We start from the raw sequence: 21751 nt of genomic DNA on the forward strand, positions 1-21751 counted from the left end.
ATTTTTGGCAGTTACCTTTTTAAATGATCACAAAGTTGAATTGGTGTGTAACCTAGATAGTGTCTCGGATAAACAAATCCGATTGTTAATTCTGAATTTAAAATATGAGATCGACAAATGTCGAGTGGTTAAGACACTTTACCGGTATGACAAGAGATCTTGGGTTCGATTCCGGTTACTTGTGACCGTTACCTTTTTTATTTTCGGTGTCTTGTTCTGTTTCATGTTTCGTTTAGATTTATTAGTATTATCTTCTTCTTCAATGTTATATTACATTGATGAGTATAACCTTAAAAAAAGTAGAATAAGTTGTTCTTGAATAATTGTATTGGCCAAAAGATTCTTGCAGGGCAAGATGTTGGCTGACGATATTGTCGTGTCCTGTCAAGATTTGCTGTAATGTATGAGACGAATTCGCAACCCACAAAATGCAATAACTCCGCCAAGCTTGCACATACTTAAAACAAAATTTCTAAATTATTTCAATAATATTTATTTATTTATTAACAGACATCGTCCAAATTACAAAATAATAACACGAATAAAGTAAAATGAAAAATACAGGACTAGAGTGTAGACAAAGGTACATGAAAGCAAAGACATAATGGTAGATATAATATAAGAAAATAAAGTGACAAGTCGAATCAAGTCAAGAATACGCCGTGGGTCAGGACCACAGGACACTTATAATATTCCGTCACTTGTTTAGCGACTGCCAAAAATTATTCAGACTTATCCCAAAAAAGTTAAGATTTTGACTTGAGTTGACCAGTCTACACATTCTGGACAATGGTGAATAATATCCATAATTTGTCAAATGATGGTTGAGGAAGAGCAGTTCATTATTTCTGAATCTTTGCGAGGGGATAATGAAGGGAATGAGTTGCAGTAGAGTAGGTGAATCAATAATACCATTTATAATTTTGAAGAAGCAAATGAGGTCATTTCTTTCCCGACCGACTTCCAAAGGAGAAAGGTTTAGAGTTAGTTCAATTTCATCATATAAGTATTTGCCTTTTTCTAAACCTAGTCTCCTAGCAATCCCTCTTAAGAACCGATGTTGAACAGATTCAATGCGTCGAATGTGGACAGCATTAAAAGGAGACCAAATAACACAAGCATATTCAAGATGGGGGCGAACCAAGGAGCAGTAAAGAGTTCTAAGGGTATTTACGTTTTTGAAGTCCGAAGTGATTCTAGTGATGAAACCGAGTAGTATTAATCAAACCATGACAGTTTTGGTAGCGGATAGGTGGCGATCATAGACGTACATATATGTATAACAGAGCGAGAAGGAAATAGATTTGGCCTGGCAATACTGTCGTAAAATCGGTAGCCGAGTGATCTCACTGTCAAGACAGTCAATACATCTACAAGAATAGGCAATCTTGACCGACAGTATGAAAAACTTAACTGAAATACCTTGCCGACAAGAAATTGTGATAAAAAATTACTCATTTACCAAAGGATGTAATCAAAATTATATCAAAATATATAGGTAGGTACTGATTTTCAGATCTGTCGCCTCCAAATTCCTCGATGACAAAGTCAATAGTTTTGTTGTAATATTGGTTAGTTTGTCGAATTGTCCAAAGCGTTTGGTTCCCATCCAGGCATCGCAGGTTTAATTCTCTGCGAGCTATGTCCCAACATTGCACAAGTTACATTTTTCGCTCATTATGATGGTGGTAGGAGGAATTAAAATATTGTCTGGTTATTCGTAACCCGGAAATTTTGATCTTTCTTTTAAAAAAAAATATTTATATGAATCGGGCACTGCAATTTAATGTCATCTTTGGTACTCTGGGGGTAAATCTTGTGTTATCTACATCAATGCCAAAATCTGATTCAATGCCATTGCCAGGCATATCACAATGTTAAATCAATAAGTCTTATTCATTCTCATCTTACAAATTGTCTAAATTATTTTGTTAAATCATGAAGATGATCTTGAACAGATCTGACTCTCTGAAATCAAATGAGAGTTTCAACCATGATAACGAAATTGAAACCCTCAAAACAGAACTGGAAAATGAAAAGATATTTAGGTAAGTATCTGCCCTGTAAACAACCGTTTTGCACAAAACTTTATTTAAACATTCATTTTACACTAGTAGTACAAATAATGCACACTAGAAACTTTCAGATCTTTGTCACGTCACAAAGAATGATAAAATCACCTTTACCTAACGGATAATATATGTAGAAGAAAGAAGAGATAGGTGCCGCACCTCATAGCTTCAAAACCCGTGTGACTGGTAGGACTGCAGTTCCGTTGAGTTACTGCAGTCTGTAGGGTAAAGATTACCCTGATGATAGCCAACCTTCAAAAGGAGAGAGCATTAGAAGAAGTATAAGTGCACAAAGATTTTCCTATTGCAATATATTGTGTCTTACCCTACAACCGGTTAAATATGTACCGTGTTGACATCTTCTGTAAACTATGTCTTGTAATTTCATCCACGGGCAAGATTTGCTGGCGGGGGGGTGGGGATGATTAGCAGGATGCTCCGAAAGTGCTCATATAGCCTCGCGGACCGCAGGTTCCCCACACTTGGTCGAATGAATGAATTTCTTCTTTTTCGCATTGTCGGGGGGTTTGGTGAAGGACACGGTGGGATGCTGGGGTTATCTAGCCAGTCGACGGCATCAGGAATCACTTGGTTCAGTACAGATGTGCCTCCAGTACAGCCTTCAGTACAGTGCCTTCAGTACAGATATGATGGAGACATTTTTGTACGATGTTTGATTATGTCCACATTCACACAATTCAGAATTCTTGTGGCGTCATTAATTTGTGCATCATGTTAAACGCACAGTGACTGTGACTGCACCGGAAGCGGTTTAGTGAGATCCACATCTTCCGAGGGAGAGATATCCCGATGAATTTACGACTTATTCAATTTTTCTTTTGTGTTATTGCAATAAATAACATATTCCAGGGACAATGCGAAATACCGCAACAGAGAGATTGAAAAAGCAATTTCGAAAATTCAAGAACATCTCCAGCAGGAGGATTTTCCCTGGGACCAAGATGATGATCTTAAAATTGTGCAAATAAAGATTGAAGAACTAACTGAAGAAATCAGGAAACTCAATGATGAGCTGCCCATACTGAAGAACAAATTAAAGAATGCAAAAGCATGTGGAAAAGGTAAGAATGAAATTGATTAATTTTAAATGAGCACAATCCATAGACAATAAGAAACAAAGGCATGAACCTAAAAAGCCCTGGATGTAGCTATTCATTTGAAGTTGCAGGGTGAGGGGGAAGATGCATGAAAAATTGCCAAAACATACTTTAATTTTTTAATGACACATCCCATTTACTTGTCTCATCAAACACCGAAAGAAAATCATAAGCCGTTATAACTGCATTAAAAACAAACAAATCAAATTGTAATATATCATTGAAGAATAAGATAATACAAATCTAAACGAAACAAGAAACAGAGAAAATAAAAAGATAATGGTTACAGCTATTTTCTGTGTCTTATTCTGTTTCATGTTTTGTTTAGATTTTTTAGTATTATCTTCTTCTTCTATATTGTTTACATTGATGGGTATAACCTTAAAAAAAAGTTAAAGAAAAAGTCGTTCCTTAAAATTATAATAGTTCATTATGCACCACTTTGCATGCTAATCATTTTAAAAGTTTGTCATACAAGATGGTTGCCAGGCAACTTGCCGTTCATTCAAAATCACACTAATGCTTTATCCAGGGCTTGTTAGGTCCAATAAACAAAGGGTATAACTTGGTAGTGTACAACCAAACTGCATGGATTATCAAAGCACCACAGCCAACGAAAGTTATGTGTTTAGTGTATTAGCAGAAACAAAGATGCTATTTGCAGTAATATGGGTGGTACTTCATGTCCATCAATTTCAATTATCTATTGCACCATCACATTTCACTGTTGTGATGTAGTAGCATGGGTGGACATGCATTGTGCCCGTGGCTTCATACTTCATGTTCATCCATTTCAATTATCTATTGCACCATCACATTTCACTGTTGTGATGTAGTAGCATGGGTGGACACGCATTGTGCCCGTGGCTTCATACTTCATGTGCATCCATTTCAGTTATCTATTGCACCATCACATTTCACTGTTGTGATGTAGTAGCATGGGTGGACATGCATTGTGCCCGTGGCTTCATACTTCATGTTCATCCATTTCAATTATCTATTGCACCATCACATTTCACTGTTGTGATGTAGTAGCATGGGTGGACACGCATTGTGCCCGTGGCTTCATACTTCATGTGCATCCATTTCAGTTATCTATTGCACCATCACATTTCACTGTTGTGATGTAGTAGTATGGGTGGATAAACATTGTCCCCGTGGCTTCATACTTCATGTTCATCCATTTAAATTATCTATTGCACCATCACATTTCACTGTTGTGATGTTTTTTAGATAAGTTTGTGACAAATGTGTGTGATCTAGCAATTAAATCTTCAGCTACAAATCCAGAGGTCGCGGGTTCAAATCCCGGCATGCAGAAATAAATTATATTGTACTATTTCTAAATAAATGATTGATTAGTGAAAAATAAAAATAAATATATTTCATATTTAAAGCACTTTCCAGAGTGGTAGATACTCTTATTATCGCCCTGGTCACCACTTAAAGGCCACCACTCAGAATCGAAACTTGGCTTGAAATGGTTTTAGCCATGTTTGACCAGATCTGAATAGCCAGGTATTTCAAAGAACTTTCCACGAGACATGGGTCATTGATATTAAAACAACGTTTTTTTTGCAGAGTGTAAAATGAAGCATGATGATCTCAATATTAATCTAGATGCCATGAATGAGGTAACTACTTACATTTAAATTTTTTTAACACATTGACGACATTGTCTGTCGCTTGCCTGAAAATGTCAGAAAACAGAGATTCGTGATACGACACATGTTTTTTGTCATAGTACACATGATGTGATTTGTGGAATCAGTAAAAATTAAACATACTTAATTCCATTGTCTGTGGGTGATGTTATGATATTCCGGTGCAATGCGTAAAATTATTCAAGTACAATGAACTATTAATTTTTAAATTTGGACATTTTTTAATTTTCATGATGTCAAGTGTATCAACCATTTCACACAAGCTATAAAGTAGGTACCAAATTAAACTTTTTTAATTAATAATTCTTTATTCGAAATGTGTATTTGTTTTGTTTAAATGTTTGAAGAATTTTAACACATTCTTTGCGTGAAACGAGAAAACTCGTCATAAGCCTTTTTACAGTAAGACGCGGGAGACGAGTTTACTCGCTTTGTTGCGCAAAGCTCTAAGGAGCGGGAAACTTGTAAACAAGGGGTTCTAAATGGGTGCGGGGTCATGTGTTTTATATTGTCGGCGGTACACGATCTATCTACCTGTCAATACAATGAGTTTGAAACACAACAAAAAATAATAAAATCGTTGTCGCGTATGTTCCGCTCACAAACTACGCAGTGAAACGCGGTACATGTGCAAGTTTTGCAATGTGCCCCTGTATAAAGGAAAGTGATTCGAACGATATCACGCATTGAAGCACTATTAGGTTATAGTTTTTTTTATATGTATTGAAAATTTCTAAATAATCTTGTAATTTTTTATGAATAAAATTTCGATTGTGAAATACTGTTTTTTCTATGATTCCCAAGAAAGTAGAATGTTTTTGTTCATAAAAAAAGGAATTACACATACATTGCTAAGTAAATAAATAGAGACATCTTTTTAAAGTAAAACACTGAAAGTTTCATCGAAAAATATCAAATAGATCATAAGATATGAATATTTTGCGGAAAGTCTAATTTTGACGCTAATATTTAAAAAAACACCCGCGGCTATGCTGTGATTTAGCGGTAAAAAGCCCGTACATATAGTGCTAACATGAATTTAGAAAGAATTTGAACTGAAACATGAACTGTAATTTGTTACATAATTTGATTTACCTACTAGATGTAACATAATAGATGTAACATGTTCTGAGGTATTTAATCATTTTTGCTACATTTTAATGATCTTCCTTACTTGCCACGCCTGCTTGGGCCATATTGTACAAATTAGTCAGTAGTGAAAACAGGTTACTGAGACAATGTGCGTGGTTTCACCCAATGAGGTCTAGTAGACAAACTTTAGCGGGTCGTTTATATTGTTACTTCATTTGTACACACATATTCTTTGAATGGCTTTTTTTTATAAATTTTTTTCCATAAGAATTTTTCATAGGTAATACAGGATATCTGGGCGTAGAGTGGACAAACTTCGGGAGGTGACTCGACACGATAGTAATAGTAAAAAAGATAAATAACTTTTTTGAAATTTCAACATTGTTAGTTTTCAGATGCAAAAGTTGAATTGTTTGTGTGGAAAAAATAATATTCTTCTATTTAAAAAAAACAACAGAATTGCGGAAAAAAATAGTTTTCTTTTTTACCTCTACCAACATCGTGTAGAATCGCCTCCCAAAGTTTGTGTACTTTACCCTTGGACACCTGTATAACAAGTCTTGTGTTTTTATAAAGTCATTGGAAAGATAAATTTCTTCTTTCAAAAGGCAAAGATCCTGAGGAAAATATATATATTTTTTTTTTTTTTTTTTTAAAGAAAGACAAACATTCCCAAGTTACGAATAACCCAACAATGTTTGAAAATCTCCTACTACCACCACAGAAAGCCGAAAATGTTGCTTGTGTTGTGATGGAGGACTTAGCCAGCCGAGGAATCGAACACGCGACGCTCGGGTGAGACCCAAGCGCTATGCCCACTCAACCACTGACCGGTCAAATATATATTTTTTTTAAAGAGTCATTTTCACAAATCTTACAATTATAATATCCCATTATTTTTCACGGGTCTTCGTCTATCGTTTGTCTTCTTTGGGTATGGGTACCGCCGCCCTGGAAACCATTTATTATATAATCAATACCTCTGCCACAGGTTGTCACAAGTGGTTTGTCACATTTGGTGACTTACCAGGAATGCCCGGGTTCATGGGGGTGAGGTTTTTCTAGGTCTTCCATCTCCTTCTTTTCCTTGAAAAGACCCCCGATACAGCATCCCCAAGGTTGACATATCTCCTCTAAAATGATGTCAATAGTCGTTGAGTCCGTGAATTGTGTTAAAGATTTAAAAAAAATTGCTTATTTTGTGCATTTAAAAATGTTTTATGTGTCTGACAGGTGGATCTTTTAAAGACAACAAAAAGATTGGAACGGATGAGAACTGATTTGAAAAGTGCCCTTGTGGGCAAAGAGTGGAGTCTGGATAACGAATCTAAGGTAAAAGATGCTTATTGAATAATGTTAGTGTTTTGTGCACAGTAGACCTCGCTACTATAAGTAGATAGGTAATTAAGTACTTACAAATCTTATAAAAAGCAAAACTTTCTTCTGAACAAATAACATTTGTAAGTACTTAATTACTTGCCTACTTAATTATGATTTTTTTAATTTCAAATAAGGAATTACATAATGTGTCCAAAGAAATGTCACTAAATCATAAAAGATAATGCTTTTTAAACTTTCTCCAGGCAGGCAGGTCCATATTGAAAAAATGCTAATAAGAATATCTAAATAAACACAACGATTTCCTACATGAATAAATTATGTTTATTGAATCATTAAAATGGCCACCATCTTGAACCAGAAACGAAACCTATAAACAAATTTAATTGTTAGGTTATTTTTACTATCCGGGAACAATTTATTAGATAATCAACACTTCCGCCATAGGTCGGCCCAATTGGTTCGTTACGTTTTGTGATTTAGCAGGCGTACCCAGGTTCATGATGTGAGATTTTTCTAGGTCTTCGCGGCGGAAGGGACGAATTTATACGTCTGTTACTCCTGGACCCACTCATCCCAAGATTCCTTCCAACCCCTCAAACCTTTTTCTTTCCTGAACTTCCTCTCTTTCCTTTCCGTGAAAATTTTCCTCAGAGCCTCCCGTGTGGAGTTACTGTAAAAAAATCCTTATTCATTTGCCTTTCTTTAATTTTTTTTTATTTTCATTTTAACCTTTCCCTTACTGTGCTAAAAAAATACATGCGTTACGGTGCTGTGTAGTCAATACACATCTCAAAATAAGCGATTTAATATCGGAAAAATATGAATATTCATAGCTTATCGCTTATGTTTATTATATTTTATATCAAAAGTGATAATAATTGTAATTTAATTGCTGAAAACATGAAAAAACCATCGGCAGATGCTAAAGAAACGTGCGAGGGGTACACATCTAACGACGGTTCGCGGCCAACTGGCTAGCGGCTGGCACAAACACAGCTGTGCGGTCGTAGGTATCGATGGTCTAAATCAAAAACTACAACTGCAGAAGTGTGGATGTCTCATGTTCCCGCATAGCGAATTAAAGCGGGACATCAATAGCGTGTCATTTCCTCGCACACTCTTCGCGTATTAGTATCACACGGTTGATTGTATTGGTGTATTTGTTCCCGATTTTTAACAAAAAACTCTGATTTTTAATTGAATTTGAAAACTATGTAATAGATTATTTTTTAATTCAGTGCATAAATGTATAACGGAGGAATACCTAAAATCTGAACCCAGAATTTATTATATTTATAGAGTTATTAAAGTTATTAGAAGCAATGTGTAGTAAATACACACCACAGATAAGGAAAGGTTAATATTGTATAATGAGAATAAGAACATGTTGTAATTCTTTCTAGATGTACCAAAGGATATTGGACCAAAAAATGCACCTGCAAAATGCACTGTATCAGAACAATCTCTCTCCTACCTCAAATAAGTCATCAGCGTTTGATCGTTGGCAGTAAGTGACATTTTATAAATAAGTCGCAGAAATTCAAATGTAACATTGTCATTAAATGGCTGGTCAGCACCATTTTGTTTTTTTCTGACATTTTAAAGGTAGCCATTAAAGGCCGATTTTTGGGTCCTTTTGTGGTGTGATCGGCGGACAATTACGACGACATGATATTTGTGCTCTTCTGCTGATCAAAAATTGTTCAAGAACTGAAACGGACCTAGAATCATCGTTTAATGGGGATCTTTCAAATGTAAAAAAAAACAAAATGGCACTGATTTCGTGACAGTGTTGCATTTATATCTACGTGAAACACACCAACCTATGTCTTTACAAAGAACTCATTCTTTATTTTTAAACACTATTATTTACAGGCGGTTTTGGATAGGCCGTATTAATATCACCATTACGACTTTTCCTGCTTTCTAACTAACTAACTAACTAACTAACCATCACGCAGGGGTGGGCAGAGAGGACGGACCGCCAAACAACTCGGCTTGGCACACACTTCTTGCCTCTTTCACATTCATACATTGTCTCATACATACTCTTCTATTATTCTGACTCTTGACATGGCCCGACTCGAGTATCTGATTCACTTGATCGTGCCATATCTTCCTCGGGCATCCCCGACTTCTGCTACCATTCGCATTTGCATCATATATCCTCCTTACACTCCTATCTTCGCTCATTCGCTCTACATGGCCAAACCATCTAAGCGTCCCTTTCTTAATCTTACTTGCACTCTTTGCGGATCTCCACATTGCTCACACAATCAAATATGGTTTTACCACACATACGCCTCAGGGATCTCATTTCATCAACAGCATTCAATCTATTTTCATCCTTTCTTTGCCAGTTCCATAACTCACTTCCGTACATCAGGGTAGGTACCAGCACCCATTGTGGACTGCTAGCTTCGCTTCTTGGGACAATTTTTTGTTATCGCCAACTACGTTCAGTCCTCCATTAATGGAGTTACCTGCATTTACCCTTCTTTCAATATCTTTGTCAGCCTTCCTATCTCTCGTAAACATACTCTCTAAATACACAAACTCATCAACCTGCTCCAAGTATTCCTCATTCACAACTATATTGCACACTGTTTTCGTACTCTGTCTTTCAAACACCATTACTTTAGACTTACTTACATTCATCATTAACTCATTCTTCATGCATACTTCGTTCATCCTAGACACGAGAGACTGTAGATCAGGGGTGTCAAACTGGATATTCTTAAGGGCCGTTTATAACATTTGGCGTGTGTAAGCGGGCCGGACTCAATATTTAAAAAATAAAACCTATACTTAATTGTTAAAATCTTTATTTAGTTAGATACCTATTTATTATAAATTCAGTAAGTTAAAAAGAAGGGTAACAAGGTAAATTATCTTGAGCCGGACACCTGACTTCTCTTGTTTTTGACAAGTTCATTGATGTCGGGTGTCATATTCGTCGTAGTTACTTTTAGAATCGATTGGAGATTTTCATCCGTAAGCCGTGAGCGATGTTTGTTTTTATTTATTTTTATAACGGAAAACATCTGCTCGCATAAATACGTACTACCAAACATACACAGGATACGTGCCGCATGATTTCTTATACTTGGATAGTTATTCAAACTCTTGAAATATTGTGTATAAAATGTAGTAACATTAACTTCCTTAAATTTATCCTTTACAATGCTGTCGCATTGGAGATCTATCAATTCCATTTGCAAATGAATTGGTGCCAGTGCAGCATCAAAAGTAAATGGATTGTTGAAAAGTGGGAATTCCATTTTATGCATTTTGCGAAAATCTTGAAAATGACTGTTAAATTCTGTGATCAGATTCAGCAAAAGTTGAGAATACTCATCCAATTTTGTCTGGTTCACTGTGCCAAATGATTTCACGTGAGGGAAATGATCGAGTGTTTGGTTTTTTATGTGAATTTCCCACAGTCTTAATTTTGTTTCGAAGGCTTGTAAATGCGAATACATTTGAGTGACGATCAAGTCTTTACCCTGTAACTTTATATTGAGGTCATTCATGTGTTTTGTCATATCTACCAAAAATGCACAATCAAGCCACCAGTCGTTGTCATAATCAATTGGCTGCCTTTTTCTAACATGAAAGCTTGAATAGGGTCACGTAACTCAAAAAATCTTTCCAAAACTGCCCCTCGACTGAGCCGTGAAATAAGGTACATCGGAATACTTTTCGTCCAAATCTTGTAAAAATTGCCTGAACTGCCTGTGATTTAGACCTCTGCTCCTTATAAAATTTACTATTTTAATTACCGGTTGCATGACATGGTCCATTTTTAAATATTTGGATGCGAGTGATTCCTGGTGAATGATGCAATGAATTCCCACAAAATTTTCTGATATTTTCTGTTTTAATTTAGTCACAACACCCGAATGTTTGCCAACCATGGCAGGAGCGCCATCCGTAGTAATGATGGGACCTGAGTGCCGCATACGGCTCGCGGGCCGTATTGATAGGGTCCGAGGGCCGCATGCGGCCCGCGGGCCGTATCTTTGACACCCCTGCTGTAGATCATCCATACTATTAGCAATCAGCACCGCATCATCAGCATACAACAGCCATTCCTGCTTTCTTTTGATATTAAAATAAGTTAGGCTACAAAAGCCGACTGGTGTGACTATGAATACTTATTTTTCAACAGGAATGGAGCCATAACCAAGACAAACAGGACATTGGATTTGAAGAAAGGACCCATCAACCAAAAAGTAGCCAGAGAAATAGCGCCACTCAAAAAATCACCTAAAGCAAAATAAAATCTTGTAATTTTTGAAAAAATTCTGCATGAATAAGTAAAAATGATATGTTTTTTTATCAAACAACAAAGGCAATGGGAAACACACTGTTTTTAAAATACCTACCTAATACTTATAAACACCTAACCACTCAAACGATTGGTGTGTGTATATATGTAACAATATCTCTAAATAGTTTAAGACAATGTCGTTATCCTCTTCTGTTCGCTTTGTTCTTCTAAACTACGCAACGGATTTTAATAGGGTTTCGACTATCATTTAGTAAATTTCTTCCGAAAGGTTTATATACACTATACATGCATATTATATTTATAGAAAGTAGAGAAAAGTCGACTTCCCCGGATACACGTCTGTTAGTATTAAATATTTATCATATTATTTAATTAATATCGTTCCTCAAAATATTAATATTGATACGTATGAAACTGCTTACTGCGGTTTGAAGTCAATGAATCCACCTTAAACCTTTTTTTCTTCACCGCTCACCCTTGTTTTTTGTTTCTATAAATTTGGAAAATTATGGCAAGCGATCACTTAAAATGATTTCGCAAACTTGCCATAATATGCCAAAAATCGCTTGAGTGGCTAAGTATAAGTACTTACTTATAAGTATGTATTTCAAAAATCCAGTGGAAAAGTAAAGAAACTAACAAAATATTATACTTTTCCCCATGGCTAACAAAATTACATGTTATGTCATGTCCTTGTAATATTTTACCGACTGCAAAGTTAATTGTGTAAAACTGTAACTGTCAAATTATGTCTAAATCAAGGATTTTTAACATTTACAACACTGGCCTTTTCAACACAATCTATTACATCATGCGGCATGTTTCGATACAATTACTTCATGGATCAAAAATGCGGCACAGGGATAACTATGGATGGATCTTATTTGCGACAGTCACATAATATGCAATTATTCAGTTTTGACATTCGAATAACTTTATATTCCTGTATATAGGACAACGTATTTGAGCAGCCACTGATAGAGAAGATGTACATTTATTAAATGGGCACAAACTATTTGCCTATTATTAGCCGCTTGTTAATTATTAAACATGCAGGTTGGATTTGGTGGAATGTTATAATCTTTAAGTCAAGGTTTGTTGAGTTGCATTTATCACAACACAAAATCTTTCCTGTATAGGTAAACCACACGAAAAGAAGATTACAACATATTTCGGCATGCAATACAGCAAATGCGACATGTAAAAAATTGTTCAGGAGAGAGAAAAAACACGACACATTTTATAATTTACGTCTTTGAAAGCGGTGTTACATATTGTCAAAAAAAAGATTCAGCATTCTGTGGATGAACAATGAACATACTCCAAGATACTAATTAAAAATAGAATGACACTTAAATATAAATTTTTACATTCACGGTATTGCATGCCGAACGTCGATAACATTTAGTCATATAGAAAGCTTAAAATCTAAAAATTTTACGCCTTAAAGTCAAACAACATTTTATACAAAATAAAACTTACCAAAATTAGCGGGCTTAAGGTGAAATAATGTTATTTATAAAAAGATATACCAAAACTTATACTGGTAGGCTTTTTATTTGTAGATAATGTTGTTTTTCTATAAGTCATCCAATTGTTGGTATGTTTTTTTGTAGATAACTTTATTTGGCTTTAACCCATTGGCCTCCGAATTGTTTTGTACCGAAGTTTTAAATCTGCAGTGGTGTACTAAATCTTACATAACTTTTAAACTAAACATGCAAACGAAACAATTTTTTTAAATTTACTCGTTCATTGAATTAAGGTATGCAAAAAATATATGCAGTTTTTTAAAAAATAATAATAATATGATTAAACGAGGATATAAAAATATTTTTTTTATAAAAACCATTTTTTTTTCTTTTTTTTATAATTGGATTAAGAAAAGTTTTACATTAATCATACTTATGACCATAATATATTTTATTTCAATTTGGGCTGATGTTAGCCGCCCACCACGCATTTTACGAACAAGCTTGTCAATTCCCGAACCACACGCTATTTAAAAAAAAATTCAATGACGCTGAAATATAACAAAATTTTAATCGTAAATATCAGGAAAAAACTGTACCAACAGAGTCCTGCCAATTACTACGAAATGAATGCTTAATTTTCTACAGAGCGATTGGCATTTAAAATTTTAAACACAGATGTCAATAATGTATCCCTTTTTCGTTTTTAAGCCGACGACACCAGACCCGCCGGGACGGCGTCGTTTGAGGCCAATGGGTTAAGACCTATAATTATTTGCATGTGTTTTTTTAGATAACATATTTTTAAGCCCTATAATTATTTGTATGTGTTTTTGTAGATAACATATTTTTAAGGCCCTATAATAATAATAATATACATTATTCCTAGCTCTCTCATTAAAAATTTAGGCGTATTAGATCTATCAAAAAATTTATATATAAAAATGCAAAAATCAGTCATTTTGAATACATGTAGGATCACGAAAGATTTTTTAAATATTTATGTTGAGGGATCAGTAGGATTTATAGGCCCTTTTAGGAGTTCTACCGAGCCGAACCCTCTGATATGAAAATATCTGGAGTTGGTGAATTATTTTCCATTTTGATCTCTGGTGGGTTGACGTGTTGTTCTTGTATTGTTTTGTATTTATTTTGCTTATATAATGCACTTACATAGTGTTGATTGACTAGATGATCATTTGTGAAAAAGTGTGTGGAAGGGTTTAGTTTTTTCTATGGGGAAGATTTAACCCGGAGGGTTGGAAAAAAAAAAAGGTTTATTCCGATATGTGGGGAGGTTAGTGCAGTCCCACACATTCCATATAGAGATCGAGAAAAAGTATGATCAAAAACAAAAAATTGAATACAAAAAACAAAAAAACAAATGAATTGAAAATAAAACAAAATAAAATGATAAAAATAGATATTATATACAGGGTGTATCGGCACGTACCCGACAAACTTTAACCAGCTATTCCTTAGCATATTTGGAGTAAAAAATCTTATGTGCACTTTGCTGTCCGGTAACGTTTTTTTTTAATAAAAAATTTACTATTCATATTTTCACCACATGTCACCACTGTTTTATCCTTTGTCAAAGTTTGAAAACCCATCTGGCAAATATTTTTTTCGAATTCCATTGAATAATGCACGTGTGCACCTATATTGGCGCACACTTACAATCACAACGAAATGGCACGGCACCATTCGTCTCATTTTTAACTATTATTATTTAGTGTGTGCGAAAGAGCGAAGACGCTTTTTGACATACTTGCTTATAACAGCTGTTGAACACGAAACGCAATGCCAATGACAGTGATGTAGTGTGGAAATTTTAAATTTTTTTGTTTTTAATTGAAAAAAAAATGCTACCGGACAGCAAAGTGCCCATAACATTTTTTACTCCAAATGTGCTAAGGAATAGCTGGTTAAAGTTTGTCGGGTTAGTGCCGATACATCCTGTATAATAATAATTATTTAATTGTATGTGTTTTTGTAAATAACATATTTTTTAAGCCCTATAATTATTTGTATGTGTTTTTGTAGATAACATATTTTTTAAGCCCTCGATATAAATCCATTTAAGAGAATGTTCATTTTTTCTTAAAAAGATTAAGAAAATATTAACTTTCATAATTAATTTTTTGTGTACCATTTCATTTCTATTTCCCCGCTAGTCAAATTAGTGTTGTGATAATAAGATATAGTATTTTTAGATTGATTGATTGATTATAAAAAATATAGATATAGACATTAAAATTAATAGACTTGAAATCTGGGTATCATTTTGACGAGTTGGATACAAACCACCAGACCATATTTTTGGTACCAATAGAGTTTGAAGAATGTTTTGAATAAACTACCACATCAGTCGATTGATCACCATAGAGGGCACATTGAAGTAACCAGACCCTGCGCAGAAAAGTAAAGTAAGGCAAAGCTTTGAAGCGCAGACCATTGTGGGACTTTTCTGTGCCAGATCTAGACGTTAAAATTGAATGAGGTGGGTAAATTTTAACACATTTGTAAAAGTGTTTAACTGAATCAGAGGTTCCCAAACTTTTTTGCCCCGTAGAGCACTTGCCAAATATTTTTTTTTCCGTAGACCCCCTGCCTGCCGAATATTGAATTATCCTAAAACTATTAACGTCCCATGTGATAATCATTTCTTTTTTTAGTAAAAATAATCCCTTCCCTTGCCTGCCCTACAACCGGGTGGCGATATAGTTGCTCTGTCTTTACATTGTGCAGACAGCCAATGTTACACCAAATGTAAATGAAGCAGGATAAGCAACGGGAATTTCTTTCTGTAGCTAGCCCTACAGAACTGCGCCTTAAGTTCTTTGTCAGTGCTTATTCCGGTCAGTTCTTCTTGTCACATGATATCCGATTCTTCAACGTTGCATTTCCATAGTCAAAATGTCCTCAAACTTAGTTTTGAAGTCTGTGTGAAATGCATTTAAATGTTGAATGTCATTATTACCCTGAACGTTTTCCAAAAACAAGTTAGGGAACTAGGAAAATTCGCGGCTTCCAATGTGTAATGTTTTGCTTGAATATATGTATTAATTCTGACGAGAAAAGGAACGTAGACTCTATTTATATACCTCAATTAAAAACTTTACGAAATATAAAAATACAAATATCAAAAAAGTAATTTCCCAGTCTTATTATATTTGTGTTGGGTCTATTGTGTCATTTACGGAACTCCTAAATGTTGACTTTAGGTAAATGGGGGTCCGCTCGTATGTACCCCCAAATTTTTTTCTCGCTGTCATAGACCCCCAGCATGCCGATATGGACCCCTGGGGGTCCATATAGACCACTTTGGGAACCTCTGAACTAAATAGTGTAACAAAATAATGAATTTTGGAAACAAGCCCAAACTTTTGTTTCCCTGATTAGAGATTTGCAGTTAAGTTTTTACGCAGCTAGCAATTTGTGCGCCATCATAAAAAGGACTAGTAATTCGTATGCACATTTTTTTTGAGGACCGAATGCTGATATCGGATAGTGTCGGATTCATTTATTGACCAGTCATTGAAACGGTGATACCTACGTCACTTCCCCGCTCCTCGCAACTCGGTTTGTTTCCCTTTCCCCGATTGGCTGGTCTATTAATTTGAATGTCTATGATTATAACCTTTTTTCTTCACTTCATAAGGACAAAGTTTAACGTTTAATAATATTAATATAATTTATTATAAACTAGGCACTTTAACTTAAAATTTGTATCATTCTGTGAACATGAAATACCTGTGAATGTGAATGTTTGTGAATGTGAATGTTCTCGTAAATAAAAAAAGGTGAATAATTTTATTGAAAGAATGTCATTATTATTTTACAAACTTAATGTAGCGAGTAGTGGGTACATAAATAAGTATACAAACATTTTTTTAATCTATCACATAATTATTATAATAAAATAATATATTATAAGGTAAGGTAACATATTATTCCCATATGTAGAGGTAAATAACAAACTTGGTGAAGTATAATAGTTTAGTGCCTTTTTCGTCATAACTTTTGCTGCTGATAATTATCCTGAAAATAAAAAATATATATTATTGGCTGCTTTTAAAATTCCTTTGACTACAGCACCACAACAGCACAAACAACCGTAAAACAGACTTGCTGCATCTCTTTCTTACACACTAAATAACATTGAGACAGTATACATTTATATCAGTGGCGGCTCGATCACTTCTTTGATGGTGGGGACCGACATTTTTTATATGTACCGAGCAGAGATGTGCTTTATTTCAAATAAATCCATTTCAAATGGAAATGTAAAATGCAAAATGGGTATTTTCCATTTTGCATTTTAAATGCTTTTCTAAAAACCATTTTGCATTTTAAATGCTTTTCTCAATGCATTTTCCATTTTAAATGATTTTTTGCAACATTCTTCCTACTATCTCCACTCATATTTTTTTTTAATAAGCCCTAAATATCAGTCGGTCCCCAACCTCGCTATGAGAGATAATTTACATTTGTCAAGTTGCTCCCTGGTAGGAGCCCTGGCAATTGAGTGATACCATTACAAAAAATACTGATTCAAATACTGAACATGGGGCCATGATGCTGTAATATTAAATGTTAGATAGCAGTTTCTATGTTACGTTGCTACGTTGGCAACATTAGTCCCGCGCAAGTTTTTTCTGGTTTCATAATCTGTAGTCGTGGTGTTTTTGGATTTACCATCATGTAATATGTTTGTTCTACATTGATGCCCATTATTAAATGACAACATTGTTTAAAAATTCTATAATTTATAATTCTATAATTATTTTAATTGTTTGACTTGAGAAACCATTTTGCATTTTCAATGCATTTTGAAAATAGGTATTTTGCATTTTCCATTTGAAATGTTTTTCTAAAAACCATTTTGCATTTTCAAATGGTTTTGGGTACTCATTTTGCACATCTCTGGTACCGACTACCTACTGTACCGTAATCTCATTACCCGAAGAATACAATATAAAATTTCTTGAATAACATGTTTATTGTCAAGTCATGCCACCTGATCAGATGTCTATTTATTTATTGCATCTCACTTTACATAAATCACGTTTTTTTTCACATAAAAATCAAACTCACTAGGACTAAGCCTGTATCGAGGTTAACAATTTACATTTGAGTGAAGCAAACATAAGAGTAATCACAAACATAAAGTAATTCTACATACAATCACAAAATATTTCAAAATAAAAGAAAAAATAAGTATTACCAGATGGGTAATTTGACAGTATATTGTAACAATATTTGAACCATAACTAATCATTAATCATTATTCAAAAGAAGAAGCAAAGTAGACAGATAGGGTGACATTCAGTTTTTAGCAAAAAACCCGATGAAACTCGCGGTGTCGGAAATCTCAATGTTATTTCTAATATATGTTTTTGATGAGGGTAATGTTGTAGAATTCCACTGCACGCTTAGTATGCAAAATTTTAAATAACACAATAACATTTGGTTTCAACTTAATTACCTACTATAAGAAACAACTATTTATTTCTGGGGGGGATGGTAAACATGCATCAAAGTTGCATTTTTTCTCAATCGCATTCTGAAAAAATTTGTAAGGTTAGGAAACCCGCTTAAATTCTTTCAATAAACCAAACAAATAACCTAATAATCTATTTTGTGCATGTATTTCCACCCCCCCCCCCCTGACTTAAATTGTTGTTTCCAGTAGTAATTAAGTTGAAATCAAATAATGTTATTTATATATAAATGCGTATTATGCGTGAAGCGGAATTCGGCAACTTTACCAATTTTACAATTATTAATTTAACTTTACTAATCCCAATTTCGTAATCTTGTTCAATTTTTGTCGTTGAACTAAAATTGCACCGTCTGAACTCTCCATAAGTGTTAAGTACGGCAATTAAAAAAAACTAATTCGCAGAATATAAGTGTTTATAAAGTTTATGATTTTTTAATATTTTTTTTATAAATCCTTAAAATGTGGAATAAACGGCAAAATAAAGGTGAATCTATTGGCTATATAGAACTACAATCAGTTTATGTCTTCATATTAAAATTCAGGGTTATGATGTTTTTTAACGAGGGCAGGAAATTTCCAAAAACGATAAGTGCCGAGCGCTGGAAACATTTTGGTTATTTTAGCGATCACTCAAGTGGTTAAAGAATTAATTTATTTTGGCATAGACAAAGCATCAACTGTTTTTTCTTTTAGTAGGTTTTGGAAATACCTTGTGGGGACTGACCGGGCTGTCCCCCCTGTGAAGAACCGCCACTGCAAACAATGTATGTTTCCCCCATAGGAAACATGCAATCATTATTATACATCTCTCTCACACGTTTTGAAGAAACGACACGCTGTGTGCCGTTACCGGCTGTAAACCATTACTTGTTTATTTACTATTTTTTTTTGTTGTTAATACCTGTTAATCCTTTTTAGAGAGGGCTTCATCAGAGTGTTGAGAATTCCCATCTTGTCATCAGTTTCTACGTAGAATGTTTCACCTAATAAACAAACCATAATTTTTTTAAATAAATTTTGGTGGTGGAACAATCTATATTTCTGAAAATATCACAATAACCTTGTACTTTTAAAGTGTCCGAAAACTTAGAACGAGCGTGAAGCAAGAGTGAAATAAGGAAGAAAAAAAAAGTTTGGTGAATCTATATCACATTTGGAGTCGATTATATGGAACAACTTTTTTGTATGAAACAGAATTTACAAAATGTTATAAATTATCAGGCATCAATAATTCTTAATATCTCACCTTGCGGCTGCCTCTCAACTTTGTATGTTGTGTAATTTTGTCTCCCGCCATAGTTGAGGTACAGAATGGGTCCAGGCACGGGAGTTTCGTATACGGAGGTCGGGAAGATGATGAATATCATGCTTTGGCGGAGAGCTGCTCCCTCCGAACATACAGCATCCCGTGTGTCACATTTTTGCTCACAAGATCTGTGGAAATATATACATATATATTTTATTATTGTCGCTCGTACCATTTCAACTGGTATTCTACTTTGAACTTAGAAGGTTAGTCCTATTGTTTCCACCATTAATTGGTATAATCATTTTCTTAAACACAGAATAAAGAGTTGACAAAACCATGAGACAACTTCGGCTATCTTTACACAGGTTTAAAGTATTCTGCGGCAAGATTGTCAAAACCAACAGCCTTCTCGTTGTTAATATACTACCTGAAATACCCAGCAATGCCCGGGCTTTATTTTGCTTTAAGGGGTGACTTTCCTCTTGTTTTGATGGTCAAGTGTGCAAAGTTTCATCATTCTCGGAATAAAACTATAAATTTGTATAAAAAACAAATCCCCCACAGACAAACTTCTTTACATAACAATTATGATGTAGATAAATAGATAATTATGAAATAGAATAGATTTAATCAATATTCTTAATTCCTCCACGCTGAATTTATATGTTTTTTTACATTAATTCTACACATCGTCATTGGGGATGCCGAGAGTGGGGTATTTTTAATGAAAGGAAGGTGGGAAAGTTCTGGGAAGGAAACGGTAATTATTTCTAGGAGTGAAGAGTGAATCCACAATTCCCACTGAGGTGCGAGACAATGGGTCGCGAGAGTCCGACTGGAGAGGTCAAAGGGTCTCCTTCAACCAGCCTCTCCCAATCCAGCCCACCACGCTGTAGGTGTTGCCAAGACCTGAACAAACCTCACCCAATGAAACCGGGCACCCTTGCTAATTCACCGAATGCAGCAAACTACTTGGGGTGACCTACGGCAGAGGTGCTGGTTATTTAATGAATGGTTCCTTTTAAAAGAACAATAACACCTTTGAATAAGGATTTTTCTTAATTAGAAAAAGAATATTTAATATTTGTAATATATTATGCATTGTGTCAAAATTATACCACTTATACCTATGTAAAAGCCCTAAGGGCGTAAAATGCATAAAATTATAAAAAATAAAATAATATACATACCCGTTAGCAGTTCTCTGATATGTTTCAGGGCATGATGTTGGGACGCACAGATACGATCCACGAGTGTTAATGCACATGCTAATCACACCATTGCACAAATTCATGTTCATAGCGCACTCATCGATATCTGGACAGTAAATACATACACCATTAGTTTAGCTTTATTATCCTGTCATGCAAATTTCATTTTCTCATTTGTTTGTAGCCAATTAGAGTATAATTCTGCTGTTTAGTCACAATAGAAAATTCACATTAAAAATGTGGAAAAAATTCAAAAAACTATTACGATTTATTCCCCGAATATTCCCTTAGAATAAATGAACCACACTTTTTATTAAATACCTTAAATATACATACACTTAAGGATCAACGAAGCTCATTGGTTACAAACTCCTGAGTCTAGTTAATATACACTCGAGCAATTGGTGTCATATTTACATTTACCAAATTATTTAATTAATACCTTTCCTCAAAATATTAATATGGAAACAAATGAAACTCCTTACTGCGGTTTAAAGCCAATGAATTCACCTAGATTTCATCGCTTATCACATATTTTTAGGTTGTATTTGGCACTTTATGGCAAGCGATCGCTCAAAACGTTTTTGCAAACTTGACATAATATGCCAAAAATCACTTGAGTGGATGTAAGAGTAACTACTCAACACAGTAGTCATAAGGACCTATGTCATTGGCACTGTTCACAAACAAATCATGTATCAAACTCGCCAATTCCTCGCCTACATAGTT

The 21751-nt window shown here is 34.6% G+C and overlaps 2 protein-coding genes across 2 annotated transcripts in view; one reads left to right on the forward strand and one right to left on the reverse strand.

The window, feature by feature from the left end:
- Positions 1-1914: 1914 nt before the first annotated feature.
- LOC149408899 (uncharacterized) lies at positions 1915-11570 on the forward strand. Its single transcript, XM_089650328.1, has 6 exons — positions 1915-2048; positions 2943-3154; positions 4772-4824; positions 7180-7278; positions 8691-8794; positions 11459-11570. The coding sequence occupies exons 1-6, from the start codon at positions 1939-1941 to the stop codon at positions 11568-11570; spliced, it is 690 nt and encodes a 229-aa protein (XP_089506454.1). The 5' UTR covers positions 1915-1938.
- Positions 11571-16872: 5302 nt separating this feature from the next.
- Positions 16873-21751, reverse strand: part of LOC149408900 (hemicentin-1-like) — a 130626-nt gene continuing 125747 nt past the window's right edge. Inside the window, exons 49-52 of the mRNA XM_089650329.1 lie at positions 21002-21128; positions 19809-19996; positions 19464-19545; positions 16873-17097 (exon numbers count right to left, since the gene is read on the reverse strand). Coding sequence (XP_089506455.1) covers positions 17007-17097; positions 19464-19545; positions 19809-19996; positions 21002-21128 — 488 coding nt within the window. The 3' untranslated portion in view covers positions 16873-17006. The remainder of the gene's footprint in view (positions 17098-19463; positions 19546-19808; positions 19997-21001; positions 21129-21751) is intronic.

The sequence above is a fragment of the Hesperophylax consimilis genome, unplaced genomic scaffold, assembly GCF_061612785.1.
Source record: "Hesperophylax consimilis isolate HC1 unplaced genomic scaffold, BYU_Hcon_1.0 scaffold_45, whole genome shotgun sequence".
In the NCBI taxonomy this organism is placed as follows: domain Eukaryota; kingdom Metazoa; phylum Arthropoda; class Insecta; order Trichoptera; family Limnephilidae; genus Hesperophylax; species Hesperophylax consimilis.